The sequence below is a fragment of the Carettochelys insculpta genome, chromosome 16 (assembly GCF_033958435.1).
Source record: "Carettochelys insculpta isolate YL-2023 chromosome 16, ASM3395843v1, whole genome shotgun sequence".
NCBI classification, from domain to species: Eukaryota; Metazoa; Chordata; order Testudines; family Carettochelyidae; genus Carettochelys; species Carettochelys insculpta.
The window spans coordinates 23,728,378-23,748,591 of record NC_134152.1 but is presented as its reverse complement, the minus strand read 5'-3'; the positions used below and the strand labels follow the sequence as shown (position 1 = coordinate 23,748,591).

Below are 20,214 nucleotides of genomic sequence, written 5' to 3'. Positions count from 1 at the left end.
AAATTATTCAAGCATCGCTGTATTTTTACTTTCCAGTGTCCGCAGAAAGGGTGAGCAAAATTAAATGATCAATTTGTAAGTATTTCATGAAAATTTCCTACATAATACCCAGCCATTTATAGGCATGTTGAATTCTTATTGAGGGAGTTTCACATCGTAGAACTTCAGCTAAACATTTTCCCTCAGAAAGTCCTAGCTTAAGAAAACTTCTCTTTGTAAAACAAAACAAAACAGTATTCTAACCTTTTAGTTGCTGGAAATGTTAGCAAAAGCTAGTCATTGCTACTATCCAGCTGTATCTATGGCAATCACAATTACACATGCATTTCATCAATTCAGAGAGCAACGTATCTGAAAAAAAAACGTTTCCTTCAAACAGAGTAAGCCATTTCAGTTTATTCCCATTGACTAATGCAATTTGCTAGTAGAAGCCACCGGGAAAGTCACTAGCTTGTCCATGACTGGGCATTCTTTATGTCTAAACAGCAGACTCACATTTGCTGTTTGCATTGTTCTGTAGTCTATAATAAAGCCTGCAATCACCAGGAGATCTGCACACCAATACAAGCAGTAATGTGCATTAGTACAGCACAAATACCATACTTGTATAGAAAGGACAATGCCCCTTTCTATCTTTTCATCCCACTGATCCTTTAAATATTTGAAGAACTGAATCAGTATTATTGATGCACTATTTGATTAAACCAGGCTTAGCATTAAATTGCTGGATGAATTCTGGTTTCTAAAGCCTTAATACTTCCATATCAAGACAGTTACCTCTGAAGTATCTGCTTCTATGTTAATTCATCTTTTTTTGCTATAGTCCTCATTCTGATTATTGTTAGTACTTTGGTAGTCTTTGTGTACTGGAGACAGCATCTGTAAGGTTCATTTTTATGACTGGAAACATTATTTCATACAAATACATATTCAATAAGCTAGAAACACATAGACTTGACAGGTAACTCAGTTATAGGAAAATTAATGCATTGCTTTACAAGGGTAATATCAGCATCAGATGAGGACATTGTTGAAATAATAGACCTGGTTGTGATTTCATACTGTTCTAGCTGCACTGGTTTCACTGGAGTTACCCTTGATTTACACTCTGATCCAGCCCAAAAAATAAACCTGAATTCATTCCAAATATTAGTATGTCTGACATTCTCCTGTGACTAATGATTACCATGGCATCCCATAATAGGATCAGTATTAATAAAATGAGGGGTTAAATATTGCCTGTATTATGCAGATAATCCCTTTGTCTTAAGTGGTATGACTCACATGAATAAGGAGAGTAAAATTTGGCTCTGTCTAGGTAGAAAGATTGTAAATAGTACATATGTGATTAGTTTGGTTGATGTCAATGGGAGGTGTGTGTGCTCAGCAGTGTTCCCTATAAGCTGAGCACTTGGGCAGCCACCCAGGAGAGATTCAGGTGCCTCCCAGATGCTTGGCAGAGCACCTCAGCTGCTTGCAGCCAGCAGCATGTATTTCTATTGGTGGTGCACTTCCACGCATTCCTTGGTGCACATAACAAAATTTATTTTACCCAGGGATGGAAAAAATTAGAACGTTGGTGCTCAGCATCTCTTAAAATCAGTCACATCAGTTGGAAGTATGTGGCTTCAGAGAGCAACATCAATGTATCAGCACATAGTAAATTATCCAACAATTGTTATAAAGTCTGCTCAAAATAAGTCAAATCTTATTTTATTTTCCATGTGCTGCTTCCTGCAAACCAGGCAGCTTTTTGCACATTTCTCTTGCACTACCTTATTGAGGGAGAATAAACTTTAGCATAAATGTGCCCGTGTATGATACAGTTACAGTCTGCCTCCTACAGTCCATGGCAGTTACCGAATATTTTGAGTCTCCGGTCACCTTCACAGAAAGTAAAACTTCTGCCTACAATAGCATAAAATAAAAAACAAAACAACTAAGTTCACTCAAAACTAGAATGTCTGTTCAATAAACAAGATGGTGCATTGGCATAATAGTAATACATTTATGTCATTTGTTTAGTCTTGTAACGTTCCAAAAAATGTATCACAAGCTGAAGGAATACTTGTTTTCCCTAATCAAATAGTATTGGTTAGATGTGATTAGTTAAAAAAGCCATGTGGTATGATTTCTGTTTCCTCGTTGGCTGAGTGAACTGGCATTTTCAGTCCATTGTTGAAAGCTGTGTATGTAATCCATGCTAGCTGTGTGAGTGCTCTGTTCCCATCTATCGGCACCTATTCCACTCAGAGATTAATGAGTCTGCTATAGCCTTTGCCGAGGGCATATGGCTTTTAGCCCACATAGTCATAGGTGACTTGTGGTAGCACTCAGGAGATGCACCATCCCCGGCCTCCACATAAATGTTAATCACTACATGGAGTGCCTCCTCATGCCCCCCACTCCCTGTACCCCCCCAACCCACCCCACAGGTACCAGTCACCTAAGCATCAAGTATGCTCATGTATTTAGCTCCAGAGGTTCTAGGTTTGATTATGCCTGCTGACAGCCAGGGTCTGTCAGCCTTTCATATGTGCAACTATAAAAATACAGCTTTGCAAAAATCCCCACCTAAGACTTTCAAATTCCTTTTACAGAAATATCCATGGAAATGAAATGCAAAAGAGATTCAGAGGAGGCCTAAGCAAATGAATTGATAATTAGAGTGTATAATCACATAAAAACTTTGCAGTATTTGCCTAAGAATCACCAAACCAGTGAAATGCAGCCACCTCTGGGGCAAAAGGGGACAACGAAAAGGTATTATGCAACTGACACAGCACAGTGGGATAATGGGGAGGGCACATAAGGGTGGATTTTTGATGGCCCCAAGGATCCCAATTTCCCAAAGACAGCGACTTAATGGCCTCTAAAATGTGGCCTTTGACATCGGGGGAGGAGACACTAGCAGGGTTAAAAACATAATCCAGACTGGAGACCTGAAATGGAAAGAGAACAATATTTATACCATTGCTTCTTCATGCATTAAACAAGAAATCCAATAGCAGGCAAGGAGATGTAAGAGGATTGAAATGGTGCAGATCCCTGGGTCTAAACTGTCCCTAAGAAGGAATCTGTCTGTCTGCCAGGGATCATCCCTTCACTACTTCCTGCTGCTTCCTAATGCTACATAGATCTCCCTCCATGTGCTAAATTGGGTGACTGCTGGAAGGCTATTAACAGGCTTTGATTAAAAAAAAGTAAAAATCAGACAGACAGACAGATGTGTTTTGCGGGCTCTAGAGTAGCACTTGCTGCTGAAATGGCTGTTGGAGGCTGGCTGTAAATAGTGTTACATGATCTCTGTGCATTTCATCCTGACAGCCTTTGCACGTGTTTTGGATCTCTGCTGCCTCCAACTTCAATGCAAACCAGGCTCCAAAATTTGCCAGAGTCTGACCACAGTTTAACTGTCTGTGGGCTCTAAAGCATTTGATTCAGGATCCAAAAATTACAGCAAGCAAAAATTACAGCAAGCAAAAGTAATCATCTGGCTATAGCCCATTGGAAAACAAAAACACGTGTGTCTTCTAGTGATTTCACACATGTAAGCACAGACAAATGGTTATGGGCCACAGGCACTAAAACAAATAATAGCAATCAATGCTATTTTTAAATAGGAGAACAGGAGTGAGGGGTGAACATATGTGGAATTAGCTCTTAGCAAGATGAGATGCTATTGCTTCAAAAATTGAAAGCATCCCCTGACATAGCCATCTCTGGTTCAAATTCTGCTTTATACTCATACCATTCCAAAGCTTTAGCAGATTTTGCCTTTCTCTTTAACTTAGCTTCACTAGACCATATCATGCCACACATTTTTATGCTGGCACAACCTAGTCCATTTTCTTATTTGAAAAAAAAATCGGGTAATTTTTCTGGTAGAATTAAAACAGTTTCTGGATGAAATCGGCCAAACCTAGACACTGTGAATAGTAACACAGACATAGCCATGTTAGTCTATATTCTATCAAAACAAAGAAGTAGTCCAGTAGCACTTTAAAGACGAACAGAATAATTTATTAGGTGGTGACCTTTTGTGGGACAGACCCACATCTTCAGACCATTGGTATTGTATATACCATTGGCCTGAAGAAGTGGTCTGTCCCACGAAAGCTCACCACCTAATAAATTATTCTGTTCGTCTTTAAAGTGCTACTAGACACTGTGGTATTTGTACATTACATCTCAGGAAAGAAAACTCGGACAATTCAATTGCTTGTGAGTTATTTAAATGTCTGGAAAATGTACCATAGCACTGAGTATCTCTGAAAAACAGCAATATAAAGAAATAAACTGATTAAATACCTAAAAGAGATCTGAAAACAGCTTAAAATTGCAAAGATGTTCCTTTCAGAGTAACTTCTGCAACGATGCTTTGGAAAATTTCTCCTTTGTTATTATATATGCAGCTCCCTCTTGCTAAAGCTCAGATGCTTTCATTCAGCTATGTCTACACAAGAAGCCTCTGTCGACAGAAGTTACCATCAGAAGGGATTTCCCAGCCAAACTTCTGATGACAGATTGTGTCTATGCATAAAAGTAGATTGAAAGAGCAATCCACATTGTTGACAGAGAGCAGCCAGACTGCCCGGCCCTCTCTCGACAGACAGGCTGACCGGAAGCTCTGCAAACAGGGCTGCCCAGTAACCAGAAGCCCTGTCTGTCGATATAAGCGCCCTGGAACATCTACACAGCTGTTTTGTCAACAGAACAATGTTCAGAGAGGCGTTATACCTGAACGGGGGGGAGTATAACTCTGCGGACAGATGTGCCGGGTTTTGTCAACAAACTGTCAGCAAAGCGCATTTTGCATGTAGATGCGCCACGCTTTTTTCCTGACAAAAGCCCAGTTTTGCTGGGAAAAGCCTCTTGTGTAGATGTAGCCTCAGAGACAGCTGAGTAGATCAGGCCTCCCATCACTCAGGCATAATACAGCTAAAGATGGGCGCTGCTTCCTAACTTTAAAGAATTTTCAGGTTCTGATTAGGAACAAACCAAATTCCTCAACCATTACAGCAATAGATGCTTTTGCTGTTCAGATGGACTAGCATAATATTATTTTACTGACTGCAGCAACTCATTTACTGTTTTTAAGAGACAAACACCTAAAAATCTTTGTGAAAATATGACTGTTATTTTCCTTAAACTGTATGCTGCACAAATTTCAGCATAGCCCTATTTCTTACATGAGTAAATGTCAGTTACCTTCTTTCCCAGGGCAACGCTTAAGCCTTTAACTCCAACCCCTTGTCTACAAATAATATAACAAGTTATCACATTAAAATGTTTATGGAATACACCTCATCAAGATTCTCTCCAGCATCAGTTCATCTGAGTACTAGGATCAAATGTATCAGATTATTTGTTTGTGGCCTAGATCATATGTAGAAGTTGATATTTTCTGCTTAAATCAGAAGAAATTTAATACAACGCAGTCCTTTCCACATATCTCGCCACTTATCTTATTTCATTTGAAAATATCATATGTATTCTCTTGAGATAAAAATAGTGTAAGATGATTAGTTAGGCAAGTTCATTCGACACCATTCCCCCTTCATGACGCTGAAATCTAAAATCTGTATATGGTATACTACTTAAAGTATATATAAGCGACCTCAGCTCTGCTGGGGACACACAGCAAGTGCTTCTCTTCCAGCTAGATTGCCTCCTTGTCCAGCCAAGAAGACCACAAAGGTAAGACCATTAGAACCTCTGCTTTTGGAAAAAGAAAAGCAAAACGCTTCATAAACTGAAAGACCCCAGGCAATTAAAACCAAAACAAAATCTTGTAATTGCTTGCATTCTGACCTACCTCTACAACAGTAGAATGAAATCAGTGGAATGAAATCAGTTATCAGACTAGTGGGAGGAAAGGACAGCAATGGTGCACCTCTCAGAAATGAAGGCATGTTCCAATTTTTCCCCCTGTAACTCTTCCCCCTCCTTTTTTTTAACCATCATCCGTGACTAGTGGATGATTGGTATATACAGGTATAATTCTGTTACCCTTCCCGAGTTTTGAAAGCATTGATAATATATATTCACAAGAACTCACTGAGATGAATTCACAGCTAGCATAAGTGGAAGAAGCAATAGTGGAGAAACTTAATTGGAGAAGCATCCATTGAGACCAGTAGGGAATTTGCCCTATTGTCTCTTTGCACTCTGGGAAGTACCAGCAAACAAGGACTACCCAGACCTACACGATAAACTGTTTATTTCCTCTCTCAGAAATCTCTCAGAGGTAGCCAACTGATTTCCTGAGCAAGTTTCAAACTTATGTAAGATCTCATTAACAAGGCACATAAATCATAACATCACCTTCCTTCAAGTCCATATCCAAAGGAAAATAAAAGAGGGAACATATTATTTTTTCTATATGTATTTTACCTGGGAAAGATAGTTTTTGGGGGGAAAGCACTGAGATGGGATTTGGGAGATCTGGATTTGATTCTTAGTTCTGCCACAGATATCTCTGTGACCCTCAGAAAGTCACTTTTCTGTGCCTCACTTCCCCATCCATAAGTAGTCTGCAGGTACCTTACAGAATTGTTGTGAATCTTAATTAATTAATAATTGTGATATATTCTGAAATCTTCAGTGGAGAATACTATAGGAGTATAATTGGATCAATACTAAATTACACTCACGTGAATAGAATAGACTGGGAGCTAGGGCCTCAGCAGCTTTTTGGTAATCAACATAGCTTTCTCAGACAGAGCCTCTGGAGTTGTCTTTGCTTCAGTGAGGAGAAGGGGATCTTCGTTAAAAACTGTTGTTTTAGAAATAGCTGGCATCCCTCCTCCAGGTTTGAAAGATTTGCTCTCAGCACATCAATTTATCAAAATGATGGCATTTGAGTAAAAATCCAACTCATTCTATTCTGCACAGAGTCTAAACAGGCCAACTTGCTTATGAAGAACTTTCGTCTAGGCTAGGTCTACACTAACCACAGTAGATTGAACGTTTAGGTTTGATCTTCTGGGGCATCATTTCACATAATGTCGAACCCAGAACTCCTTGCAAGCCACAAGAATCAAGGAATGTTGGCGGGAGGAGCACTCGCCTCGACATTCTGCAGTGAAAATGGGGACCATTGTCGACGGCAGCAAAATCGATTTTAGGTACGCAATTGGAGCACCTAAAATTGTGTAGGAGCCACTGACATTCCCAGTAAGCGTAGACGTAGCCCTAGACAGCTACCATGAGAATCAGCCTTCTATAGAATTGTCAAGTTTGTCTCTGATGTAATTCAATTTACGTCAGTGGAGCTAGGTACAGGTTGAATGTTCCTGTGTTTTTTAGGTTCCTTTAAATTTAAATTAGAATAAATAAAATAAATAATTTTTTTTCAGTTTTTAAAAGATCAGCCCATATACTGATAATCATAATTTGATTTTAAAATGTTTTAGGCAAAACAGCTCCAAGAACTACGTCAGGGATAAATGTGGTCCTTTGTTTTATGTCTTCTGTAGATACATTTGTGACTATTTATATAATACCTTTTAAATGAGTAACAAGATCCTTCCAAAGAAGTCATACACTTTTGGGGTGCTGGACACCTTTGACTTGCGCTCGTTCCATGTTCTCCAGACATATTTGGCTCTACACCCTGTCGTGTGGAATTCCGCACTCATTCCCCAGCTTCAAGTGGAAGCACCTGCTGCAGACATCTGTTACTGTATGCTCCATTTACAATTAGACGAATAATGTGTCCTTTCTCAGACATTGTCCCACCAACAACTTCAAACACAGCCCCTGAGTGAAAGAGACGGAGAAGTTATTTTAATGACTAAATAGCTCATTCTTATTTTACAGTTCAGCAATGGCTATAACTGACATCCTTTCTGCTAAAGACATTGAAGCTGCTCTTTCCAGCTGCCAGGGTAAGGTACAGTCCCTCTGAAATGAGGAGCCATACTTTATTTTTACATCTTATTATGATCTGGCTTTCATTTTCTCTGCAGTTCCCTTCTCTGTAAGACCTTTTTGCAGCCTCGTTAGAAGGTAGCCTCCTGAATTCAAAAAGACCTACAACAGGGATTTTTATGGGAACTGATCCCTTAAATGTGCAGCTGCAAACTGGCATTAAAGGGTCACATCCTCCCTGGCATAAATTTGATGTAGCACCATTGACTTCTGGTGCATTATACCAATTTTATACCAGTTGAGGTTTTGTCCCTAATTATTTACTCACTGAGGCCCTGCCTTGAAGTATTAGAACCACATATATGTATATTCCATGAGACATCTGGAGACTCAGGATGAAACTTGTTTTCTCTTGAGGCCTTTGCCTGTGTAGGCACTGAAGGAAGTTGGAGAAAGGGCTTTGGGTTTGGCTGAAAGGCTTAATGTCAGACACACATGCTCTAAATGTTGTTTATTTTTATTAGCTGTGAGTTAGCTAGAAATAAGTTTCAGGGACTTTGCAGAATGTCCATTTCAAGAGGAAACATGAATGGCCACAGGGTATCCAACCATAGGTTGTCGAAGGGGAAGCTCTGGCTAAGATCACGTCTAGTGTGCTTCCCTGAGCAAAAAAAAGCAACAGGAGCTGAACTGAGCTTTGAACCTAGCAGCCACAAATTACAGATGGGTGCCTGAACTACATACAGCTGTAATAAACCTAAGAGAAAAGGTTTTAAACAACAGGTTTTTGTGTTTTTTTTTCCCAGCTGCTGACTCTTTCAACTACAAGTCTTTCTTCTCCAAGGTCGGTCTAAAAGGCAAGTCTACTGACCAGGTAAAGAAAATATTTGGAATCCTTGACCAGGACAAGAGTGGTTTCATTGAGGAAAATGAACTTCAGTAAGTATAGCTTAGCTGCTGTTACTTCTTAGCTGCAGGCTTCTACATGTTCTTTGAGTCCTGTGAGCTGCTGCTACCTTAAAGAAATTCCAACATCTTGGCTATCTCTGAGTTTGGTTTGAACATGAGCTTGTGAACTTCCATGTAAAATACATTTAGGGATTTCCATATATGCTAAGATTAGACATTATTCATTTGTGGGGTTTAGGATGTTGATTTGAGTGAAAATGACATAAATGCTGAGCTACCAAAGTCATCTCAGAGAACAGACAGTATCTTGGAACTCTGTGTCCAGACCCCAGAAGGGAGGGGGCACTCCCTGACTGATGTCTGTAGCATATCCATAATAGAAATAACACTTAGCAATGTCTCTTTTATTTCAGGCTGTTCCTGCAGAATTTCTCCTCAACTGCCAGAGCCCTAACCGATGCCGAGACCAGGGCTTTCATGGCTGCAGGTGACACTGATGGTGATGGCAAAATCGGAGTGGATGGTAAGTTTTCAATATGTTTTTTGGGGCTGAGAGTAAATTTACAGTACAGTTAATTAGATGGAGTAAAATGGTCCAATTTCCTCATGAAACAGCTTTTACGCGAGCATAGTTTCATGAACTTTAATTCACTCCTATTGTCACTAGTATCCATGGCAGCAGAATTAGGCCCCACTGCACCCACTGATGTAAATGAGACCATTGCCATTGCTTTCAATGGATGCAAGATCCGGCCCACAGACTCTGGGGGTCTGATTCTTCAGACATGCTGAGACCCAGCAGCTCCTATGGACTTAAATTACAGCTGTGGATGCCTTGCACATCAGATCACAGGTGAACATTCCACCTAGACTCAATAATGCAGTAAAAAGATTGATTGTGCTTGTTTTTAAAGGATGCTACAATTGATGTAATGCATTGACACGCTCAGCACACAGTCAGTCTGTCTGACAAAGTTTGTGCTAGAGAATAAGCCAATAAGTGCAAGTTTCACAGGGCAGCACTTCTATGCGAAATTGAACCAAATTATTTTAAAAAAACCCATGAGGAAAAATATCGGCTAGCTGGCCAATTTCTTTTTGAACTCACAGGGAAGCAAATAGGATCATAGATCATATACTGGAGATAAAGTTGCTGAAAACTGTGCAGTCTCAGCTGGACTAAGACAGGTGGCAACCACCCAACAGACACACGTGCTAATCTTAGCTGGCGTTCAGGAGGAGAAGCAGGAATGTGCTTTAGCAGCAGCTCTTGTAGCTTCTACTTATAAATCCCAAATAGGACATCATCTTACACAGATCTCAGGCACCTCCTTAATGATAACACTTCTCACTCTGAAACTATGTCACTGCTAACATTCAGTGTCTCATTTAGAAGCTACAAAAGCAAGAAAATTCAGACCAAAGTTGACAGGTCCATCCAAATCCAAACTCTTTCATCTTGGCTCTTGCAGGACATTCAATATGCATGGCAAACTCCTACTCAAGCTGGAAACACTCGTGCAGTGAATTAAATGAAATTCAGTTTTAACTCAGGATTTCCCAAACTCTGAATTTATAAGTTCAATCCTCATCGCATCTTACTTTAAGGAAAGAAGATCAGCTGCATACCCTGTGTTTCAATTTAGCAGCAGCTTCCAATATTTCCTTAGAATAACTTTGTGAGCCCTCATTTTGGATTTCTGGACAGTTTTTACCATTGCTTCCAAAGTCACTAATAACCACTTTCATCTAGTTTTATTCCCTGCTTTTCTTGTTTTATTTCTCTCACAGAATTCCAAGCTCTGGTGACAGCATAAAGAGCATTAGACCAAAAGCAACAATGGACAGTCTCTTCAAATTCCCTCCTCCAACAAGCACCTCACACTCAGCACGTATTTGTACATTTTTATATTGTCTCATGGCATTAGTAAAATGCCTGTATGTTAACTCCACGTATGGGACTGTTATGAGATCTTGCAATGTACAGGTATTTTGGTCATGTGGCATTGTTTTCAGTGTAAAAGCAGGCACTTTGTGATTTTCGACCACTCACAATGTTGAAGTTGTGGCTGGAAGAAGGAAAAAAATTAGTAAAAAACTCTGGAAAAAAAACACTGTTGTCTTTATTCTCTCGGTTCAAATCTTCTTCTCCAGTTCCCCAGCCCCATTTTCCAGCCTACCCACTTCAGACACACTTTTGATGATCTTAAATAATCTGACATCTTTTAGTGATTAATTGCTCTGATTTGGTTTTCTTTCTGCTTAATTGTATGATCCTTGAGGAAAAGGGATGCTAACAAGGTATCTAAAAATAATCTATATTCAGTCCCAGCTGTGAGACTTTTAGAAAAAAAACGTAAGAGGATTTGACACATAGCTCATAGCAGGGAATAAATTGCTGGTTAATTTAAAAAGCAAGAGGTAGGCTATAACCTATATTGTCAGAAAGTGCTAATGGCCTAAAATGTAACTCACTCAAGAGGAATTATGTTCCTTTATCTCTATATTACATCTGCTGCGTGGCAGCTGCATTCTAGTGAGATTGGGGAGCAGGAAACCTGCTACTCAACCCAGCTCTGCCAACGGTGGTGCTGACAACCACTGCAAGCCCCAGGGCAAGCTGGGAGGGGGGCCTAGCTCTGCGCACCAAAGGGGCGGGGCCAAGGGAAGATGGGGCAGGGCCAAGAGCAGTTAGCTCTTAGCACCACTTGGATCATAGTGTTGGTCCCACTCCTCTCCAGAGCTGCGCAGAGTGGCACAGCAGCACTGCTGTGGCATTTCAAAGGGGGACAGTGCTTCTGCTTCCACCATGGCCAAAGCAACAGTGGTGGTGGCCAGCGCTTTGGGCCCCTTTGAAATGCTGGGATCCAGGGCAACTGTCCCCCTTTGCCCTCCCACCGGCAGCGGGCAGGTCTGCCAGTGTCAAAGACCATGACCCTGCAATGAACTACATGTGGGTAGGCCGCAGGATCAAGGCTTTGCTGCTCAACCATGAGTTTGTCACTGAATCTCTCTGTGCCTCTCACCCAGCTGGACAACTATATTAACCATTTCTTGCCTTGTAAAAATGTTGTGCTTGCTACAGACAAAAAGGTGCTTGGAGTCATTCCTTGAGTCATCCAATGCCAAATATAAAAATATCACCAGTGATCCATTAATATGGAGTGCCTATTAACCAACTCCCTAATGTTATCATAGTGAACATTATCCTTAATTTTATATCCTTAATATTAGCAGTTTAGGGTATGTCTGAAAATTATAGAAGTTACTCGCTCCTTTGATAAATATTTTATAGCACATCTCGTGGGACTTCGCGAAGTCTCAATTATTTACTTGGTCCATTGATACAGTGTTATGGTTAAATGCAGGAGGAGGAGAATTGTAATATTTCGAGATGGGTGTATTAAAAATTACTCCAACAACATTTAATCAATCATTTTCCCAGGACTTGGTTCCAGACCAAAAGTGCACCCCTTGCTGAATATCAGCTAACTGTCAGTTATTTTTGGCAGCTGTTTTGAAAAACTGCAGAAACAGAGCGTGTTAGAACTTTTATGTAATTTTTGGTACAGGCATGTCCACAAATTGCAAGCAGATAGTGTCATGCATAGCACAGCTCACTTACACCCCAGCCTGTAACTGAGCTTTTTTGGCAGATGTTCCGCCCAACTGCAGAAGAGAAATCCTGGCAATCAGTCTTGCGGATTCCTTGGCAGTCATGCATAACACAAAGTTATCCTGAATAGATATCATAATTCTATCCCCAGTTGCTTTGATGCTAAAGCTTGATTTAAATTATAGCCTGTGTTAATTGCTAGAAGGCAATACTGCAAATAGTGAAGAGACTACATTCACTTCATTCACTTGTCTGTATAAGACAAAGTGCACCTTTGTATCTGTAGCAGTCACATAGACACAAAACTGGCATTACTGTTAATCAGTATAAATTAATGTCTGTTTTTCATATGCACAGGTGCTTTTTTGTGCTGGTACATGCCAGTATTGAGTACCTGCACCTGAGCAGCCCCAGCCAGGGCATTGGCTGGAGGTGTTAGGAGAGGAGCTGGCTGAGTACCAGCACCTCCTTTTTTTTTTTTTTTCAAAAGAAGGCACTGCGTATGCCTAATAGACATATACCACCAGCATTCACAGATCAAAAGCCAGCTAATGCATTTCCTTGCCTGCCAAATCTCCCAATGGTTACACAAGAAATGCAGGTTTGGGCTCAGAGCTAACCTGAATTTCAGGGGTACTGAGTGATGACAGTTTTCATTGAATTCTGTGGCAATTAAGAGTGCAAAGAACTCTTGTGAGTCAGGGCACTCACGTATATACTCCTACTTCATGTCAAAATTCCTGCCAGCGTCATTGTTTTCAGGAGCATATCTGCTCCAGTTATACAGTCGTTTCTGCAGTGTGGCAGATCTGAAACATTCACAAAATGTTAAGAAGCCATGTCGCCACTTTATCAGTGACAAATCAACACAAAAAGCCATAGACACTGTGCATGCAGGATCAATGCAAATTCAGAGCTTTGGTTTCTAGTGACTGGCCTGGGATCAGTATTCTCAGAGTTATGTTAATAATGCAAGTCATGATGTCTGTTGCTTGTCTATTACAAATAACGAGCAGTCCAGTGACACCTTAGAGACTAACAAATTATTAGTTTATGAGTTTTCATGGGTAAAATGTACTTCATCAGATGGAAATGGGAGTGGAAAAATAGCAAGCCATCTGATGAGGTGGGTTTTACCCATGGAAGCTCACAACCTAATAAATTTGTGAGTCTCTCAGGTGCCGCAGGACTGCTTGTTATTTGTGATGCTACAGACTAATATGACTATACCTCTGAGACTATCTATTGTTAGAAAATTAGCATTTCAACAAAATAGATAGATGGACAATTACTGATTGAGTGAAGCAATTCACAAGGATATGCTCTTATTGCATCTTCCCAAGTACCTACCAATTTGGGCAATGGAGAGACCTGGGTAAGCACCAGCAGCAACTAAATAAATAGAAATTAGAAGCTAATATAAATGAGCCTTAGGTTTCATGCCATGCAGTGCACTAAAGCACATACTAATGGCTTATGGTCTTAAAAAGCTAACTGCAAGCTCTGAAGGTAGGGATCCTGTCTTCTTTCTTAACACCATGGAAATAAACAAAAGATGAAGTAAAATATTCTTAATGGCTTCTTTTGGTGAATTTTAGTTCGCCTTATGACAGGCTGTAATTTCCTTAAAGGGCAAAGTGCTCTCCAAATTGTGATTTCTCGGGATTTCAGGGGAAATCACATGTATGGCTGGGCCTCTAGGCAAGGGGCCTTCACCTCTGAACTGCTTCCTGACTCCTGAGCCTTTTCCTGAACTGGCAGCATGACTTTCACCGAAGTCCTTACAAAGAGATTTTCTTGAATTGTAACAGGTCAGAGACTCTGCTTGACAACCAATAAGCGAAGATTAAACTCCCTGCTCAGGACTCACGATAGGTGCATGACATATGGTGAGGAAGTTAAGCTAAACCTTCACTGGGAATCCAGAAAACTATGAACAGAGAGAGCAGAAGTCTAGAGACAGAGCTCCCCATGGTTGTTAGACAGCTGTGCTGCAGCACAAGATCAGCTCTTTCTATGGGATTCTAGCTTTACGTAGTTCCAGGGCAGGTCAGCATTGGGGCAGAATTGTACGTTAGGTAGGGTAATCAAGGCCAATCTGTGTTCTTGCTATTCTTCCCCACTGAAGTGGCTGATAGCAGTTATTGCATCAAATGCACAAGTTAGGGCTGCTCTAATGTGTTTTGGGGCAATGCACCTGCCCCACAGCTCCTGCAGAGGTGACATGGAAGCCACCACCTCTCTGTTTTGATGCCAAGGACTGCATCCATGTAGGGAATAATCTGGTCCAAGGCCTTAAAGGAACTGTGCCTGGGAATATATTCTCCTTTATCTACTAGATCAGTTGTCCCACTCACCTGCTTTCAAAACAAGGTTGCTTATATTCTTACATAATACACCCAACATCCTGCAAGCCTTCCTCAGTCAGGGTTCATTGAACTGCAGGCTGCAGCAGGCAGGACAACTGGGGAGAAAAGAAGAAGGACCTGCTGTCTGCAACGCAATGGGAATTTTATTGGAGTAGGAAATGCAGGTTGAGCTCCTACGTTTATTCATTTGGGAGGAACACAGACTGAACGCTATTGAAAAGAGGATGTGTTGACTATATAGCACCATCCTGTGTTTAGACACAGTTTTAACAGTGCCTTTTCTCAGTGTGTATTAAATTGTTTTATGGGTCACAAAACCAGAACAACTCGATCCACATGCAGCATAACACCCCGGTAGTCTGTTCTCAGCCTTTGGAATCAGGCCATATCACTGCCAAAGACACCTTTGTGCAAGCCCTAGGATAAAGGAAATAAAACTATGGTCTTTATATTTTACCAAACAAGGAGCAAAAGAGGGCCACAAGCCAGAGATGACAGACCTGGATTTCACACAGCTCAGCATATGGGATCTAGCTGTCTTAATGCACATGTAGACATCCAGTCTGGAGTTGTGAATTCCAGCTTGAGGCAACATGCTCACACTTGCTCTGACTGAGGTAGTTAGCTAACAATAAAGGGTAGCTCTGTCACTGACACAAAATTCTGTCACTCCCATACTCTTGGAGCGCCCACCTTTACCCAGTTCCTAGAGCTCAAGGGGTAACCCTGTCAACTGAAATGCCCACTCTCACCCAGCTCCTATGGCTCAGGGTGTAACTTCCTGCAGGTCTGTAGGACTTTTCACCAGTGAAAGAACCTTACCCAGTAACAGCTTTATTCTTTATTTACTAACAATTACCAAGCAAGCAGAATGCACTTGTTAAGAATACAATGCTATGCTCACCAATCTGATCCGGTAGGCAAACTTCCCCTAGTGGCCAGGGAAGGTCAGTCTCGTCTGGATTATGGTTGCTGCAACCCAATGGTCATACAGAGGATTCTTGGCAGCTTGTTTCTTAGGCTGTGTCTTGGAGGTGAGTTCTTCCTCCAGGTCTTAACATCTTATTTTTCCGTACCTTCTTTCCCAACTGGTTCCCCTTCTTGGATCCCAGTTTATATAGTGAAATTTGGGTCCTGCTCAGCTATTCCTTAACCAAATAAAAAAGCGGTCCAGTAGCACTTTAAAGACTAACAAAATAATTTATTAGGTGATGGGCTTTCGTGGGACAGACCCACTTCTTCAGATCGTCACCATACTACTACTACTACTACTACTTAACCAAATATTTTATTAAAAGTTTCCTAATCAATACTAACATATTGTAACATAATTCCCTAACCAGTTATATCGCACCACCTTAACCGATTTACACCAAGCAAAATTAATTTACAGCGACAGAAACAATTAAAGAACCAGAGATCAGACAAAGAATTGGGAAGTGGGAACTCTAATGATAGAACAATAAAGGAATAAGGATTTCACAACCATAACTATTGACAGGAAATTTCTTCCCAGAGTGTTATAAAACTAAGTTTGCTTTAACTATCTTAATAATATTTCATTATCTGGTGATACTGGGTTCCATTAGAGACAGGTCTTCTTCTGAACAGCCTGGTATCACACTATTTGAATGTAGTTTAGATGAAATGTGAGGAGAGGATGCTACTTCCTGCTTCTTAGTTAATGGCTGCTGCTCTTTCAGTCTGGTTTAGGCTTTAGGCTGGGGTGGGGAACCTTTTTGGGTCAGGGCCCATTGAGCCACAGAAAAACAAGTTGGGGGCCAGTGGGCCACAGAGAAGTGAGAAGCAAAAAACAAAACAAACCCTCACTAACCTGGCCCCCCCAGTAAGAAAACAAACAAACAAAACCAAACCCCTCACTGATGTGACTCCCCAAGTGAGATGCAGAAAAAAAAGAGCTACTTATGGGTGCCCGGATTCCAGGCTTCCTTTGTCCTCCAGCCCTGCAGAGGTGAAGCTGAAGTTCAGGGCTTCTACCCAGAGCTGGATTAACTCTGCTGGTGGGGGGGGCTCCCCTAGGCCTTGGGATGAAGCCAAAATTTGGGGACGTGTGTGTGTGGCTGCTGGTGAGCAAGCTGGGGTGGTAGTTGAGGGTCTGGATAGAAGGTAGGGTGTGGAAGCAGGCTGGCAGTGGGGTGAAGAGTCTGGGCTGGGGCGGAGGGCGTGGGGTCTGGGCAGGAGGAAGGGTGCAGGAGTGTTCGGAGTGGAGAGTGGGGGCGTGAATGGGAGGTAGCTTGCAAGAGCAGGCTTGGAGTGGGGTGTGGGATCTGGGTGGGCAGGGCAGGGGATTGGGGAACTTATGTGGGGCAGCTCCTGTTTGGCCGGGGGCAGGGAGGGAACCAGGTGGTTTCATGCTGCTCTGCACATGCAGGTGCTCCCCCCTGCCATTCCCATTGGCTGTAATTTCTGGCCAATAGGAGCAGCAGTGGGAAAGCCTGTAGGCAAGTGCGTAGACAGAGCTTCCCTGTGCTATCGGCAATACGTGTGGCTCCAGCCTGGGGAAGGTGTGGAAGGGCAGCACATGACCTCCCTGCCCCATTCTCTTCCACCAGGCAGAGCCGGCCTGCAACTCAGCCACTTTCATAACCAGGCCTGCTTCCCCCCACAATGGGGAGCCAGTGCTCATGCTCCACTCCTGCAGGGAGAACACCAAAGCTCAGAGACTCATCCCACGGCTGGAGTGTGAGCACCAGCTCAACCCACTGGCGGGGAAACCCTAAGCCTTGCTCCAGGCTGGATCAAGGTAAGCTGCAGGCCAGAGGCTTCCCATGCTTGCTTAAGGCCTTACACTGCTGTCACAGAAGAAGGCCTTATTCTTACAGTGCCTGTACAAGACTGGCAGTTGGGGCTAGCTGCTCTGAATAACTACCTAGCGCAGGGGTCAGCGACCTTTCCAAGGCAGAGTGCTGAAATTTGACCTTTTGACCTTTATGTATGGTCTGAGTGCCGGTGATGCTTTTTAAAGTCACCAATAGTCCTACTTACAACAGCTTCATTAATAAACAAAGACACAGAGCTTTACCGTTTAGGTGGTGGTTGGTAGCATTAGCCAGTCTTTTGTTAATCCCCAGGCAGCATGGCTTTGAGCAAGCTTCCAGCTGCATGGGGGAGAAGGGGCGGGGCTGAGCTTCTGCCTCACATGCCAGTGAAAATCAGCTCGCATGCCACTCTTGGCACCTGTGCCAGGAGTTGCTGACCTAGCTTCTTGGATGGGTTCATACTGGAGACAGATAGCCCCTCTCACTGCTCATGCTGTCATGGTTACACTTGGTTTTTACTGGACTGGATCAGAGCTATCACAGGTATCTCTGCCTGAGCTGGAAATCACACCTCCAGTTCCAGTACAGGCACACCTCTGGGTACTTATATGGCTCCTGTTACTGTACTGGCTGATCACCTAAACCTGTGTTCCCTCACAACACCTCTGGGATGTAGGGAAGTGCTGTTATCCCTTGATTACAGAAGGCGAACTGAAGCCCACAGAGACTAAGTGACTTATCCAAGGTCATTGAGAAGTTTGTGGTGGAGAAGGGTTTTGTAGGAGCGTAAGGGAGTTAGAGGTCCCAATTAACTTATTTGATTTAAACCCTCGTACTCCGTGTGGAGCATAGGTCATGTACAAGTCTCCTCCACTTCACTTTACCTTGAGACAAAACTTCTAGATGACTCCAGTTGTACCCCAGTTGTTGTCCTTCAGCCTCTGTAGATCTTCTCCATGTTGTCTGAGGGCTTCCTCTTCTGTGTTTTCCTTGCGGATCCCATTTCAGAACTTGACGGACTATGCTGGATGATGGTTTTCAGCGTGTGGCCTAGCCATCCCCACCTTCTTCTCTTGATTTGAACATCAAGTGGTTCTTGTCCTGCTCTGTTCCAAAGCTCTTCATTTGTGACAAAGTCTTGCCATTTGATGTGTAGGATGCACCTCAGGCATCTGTTTATGAATGTCTGTAGCTTGTGATTTGAAGGCTTTTTAGGACAGCAGGTCTCGCATCCATACAAGAGCACACTCTTCACACTTGTGTTGAAGATCTGCAGTTTCATCTTCACAGATATTATTTGTGAACTCCATATGGGATAGAGAGTCTTGAATGCACCTGTAGCTTTCCCCTTTTGGCACTGATACCCTTGTCTGTTCCTCCGTCTCTGCCCATAATACTCCCCACGTAGGTGAACTCCTCCACATCTCCCACGACATCTCCTCCCAGGGCGATGGTGTTGTTATTGGACTCATTGATCTTCATTGTCTTGGTCTTTCCCTTGTTAATGTTCAGTCCCATCACAGAGGCAGTTTTGTCTAGTGTTGAGACCTTTTCCCTTGAAATTCAGTAGGATTTGGGTGTCAACTCCTCCAGGAGTCTTAGAAAAATCCTAGCCAGGGGCCGTCTGAAAAAATCAGGTCCAAGCTTGGCTCTCCAGTACCCATACCATTTGGGGGCATTTTGCATGAGGCTCATCTCCAGTAAGAAGAGGAGAAGTAAAGCTGAAGTGCTGAGCTGAGGGGAAGAAGAGCAGAGAAATGGAAAGAGGATCTCAGAACATTCATTCCACACTCACACTCAGTCTGATACAGTTTCTTCTTTGCAGCCCGCCCATGTGAAAAAGCTTTGGTGTCCCAGCACCGCCAAGGCCTGGCTCTCCTCATACAGAGAGAGGGGGCTGAAAGATCCAGAGGGTTGGATTCAATTCTTGGAATGAGCTGCTGAAGTAGATGCATCTTGTCTGAATATGAATTCTTTGAATGAAGACAGAGTTATAGAACTGTCCTCGTGCTTGTTGACATATGTTAAAAACATTTTAATATTTTAATAAGCAGAACCTGTGGAACTGGGAACTGAGGAAGTGGGTCTTGCCCACCAAAGCTCATTAACTCATAAATAATTTTTTTAGTCTTTAAAGGTGCTACAGGACTGCTTGTTATTTATGGGCTCAAGCAGTTTTTTACCTCCAGAACTGACATTAAAAATCCAGAGAAGCTCGGACTAGGAACTGCTAAGCATAAAGGTGCCCAGGCTCAGCCCTGGCAAACGCTGGCAAAATTTAAGCACTGTATATACTGCTCAAGTCATACACAGTGGGTTTATCTTATTTCTCTTCATCTAATTTGTTCTAGCACTTTTGGCATGTTTTAGAAATGCAGTTCCCCAGCTCTTACTTAGGCCAAACCTTCTCCAGAGAGTTTGTGACAATTGGACTTGACTGACTCTGGTGCCACCTACAGGCCAACTAGAGGTACTCACAAACCTTGTCTCATCAAAGCATGACATTACACACTTTATCAATAAGTAACAGAGAGTAAGCCGTGCTAGTCTATACACTATCAAAACAAAAAGCAGTCAAGTAGCACTTCAAAGACTAGCAAAATAGTTTATAAACTATTTTGCCAGTCTTTAAAGTGCTACTTGACTGCTTTTTGTTTTGATACTT

At 42.2% G+C, this 20,214-nt stretch overlaps 1 protein-coding gene and 1 long non-coding RNA gene across 3 annotated transcripts; one reads left to right on the top strand and one right to left on the bottom strand.

The window, feature by feature from the left end:
* Positions 1-410: 410 nt before the first annotated feature.
* On the bottom strand, positions 411-20,171 carry LOC142021931 (uncharacterized). 2 transcript variants are annotated; one of them, XR_012647819.1, is made up of 3 exons: positions 18,434-20,171; positions 7,509-7,764; positions 411-1,908 (listed from the first exon to the last, which is right to left on the bottom strand). It is a non-coding gene; the product is annotated as an uncharacterized LOC142021931 (long non-coding RNA). The 2 variants fall into 2 exon arrangements; XR_012647820.1 differs by lacking the exon at positions 18,434-20,171 and adding an exon at positions 14,758-14,841.
* Positions 5,614-10,896, top strand: LOC142021927 (parvalbumin beta). Its single transcript, XM_075011272.1, has 5 exons — positions 5,614-5,700; positions 7,825-7,892; positions 8,682-8,814; positions 9,198-9,307; positions 10,576-10,896. The coding sequence occupies exons 2-5, from the start codon at positions 7,832-7,834 to the stop codon at positions 10,599-10,601; spliced, it is 330 nt and encodes a 109-aa protein (XP_074867373.1). The 5' UTR covers positions 5,614-5,700; positions 7,825-7,831; the 3' UTR covers positions 10,602-10,896.
* Positions 20,172-20,214: the final 43 nt, after the last annotated feature.

Excerpts from the sequence above, each read along its gene's own strand:
- LOC142021927 (XM_075011272.1), top strand. The coding sequence starts at position 7,832 with ATGGCTATAACTGACATCCTTTCTGCTAAAGACATTGAAGCTGCTCTT. Across the intron at positions 8,815-9,197 it reads ATTGAGGAAAATGAACTTCA|GCTGTTCCTGCAGAATTTCT; the intron begins GTAAGTATAGCT and ends CTTTTATTTCAG. Across the intron at positions 9,308-10,575 it reads TGGCAAAATCGGAGTGGATG|AATTCCAAGCTCTGGTGACA; the intron begins GTAAGTTTTCAA and ends TTTCTCTCACAG.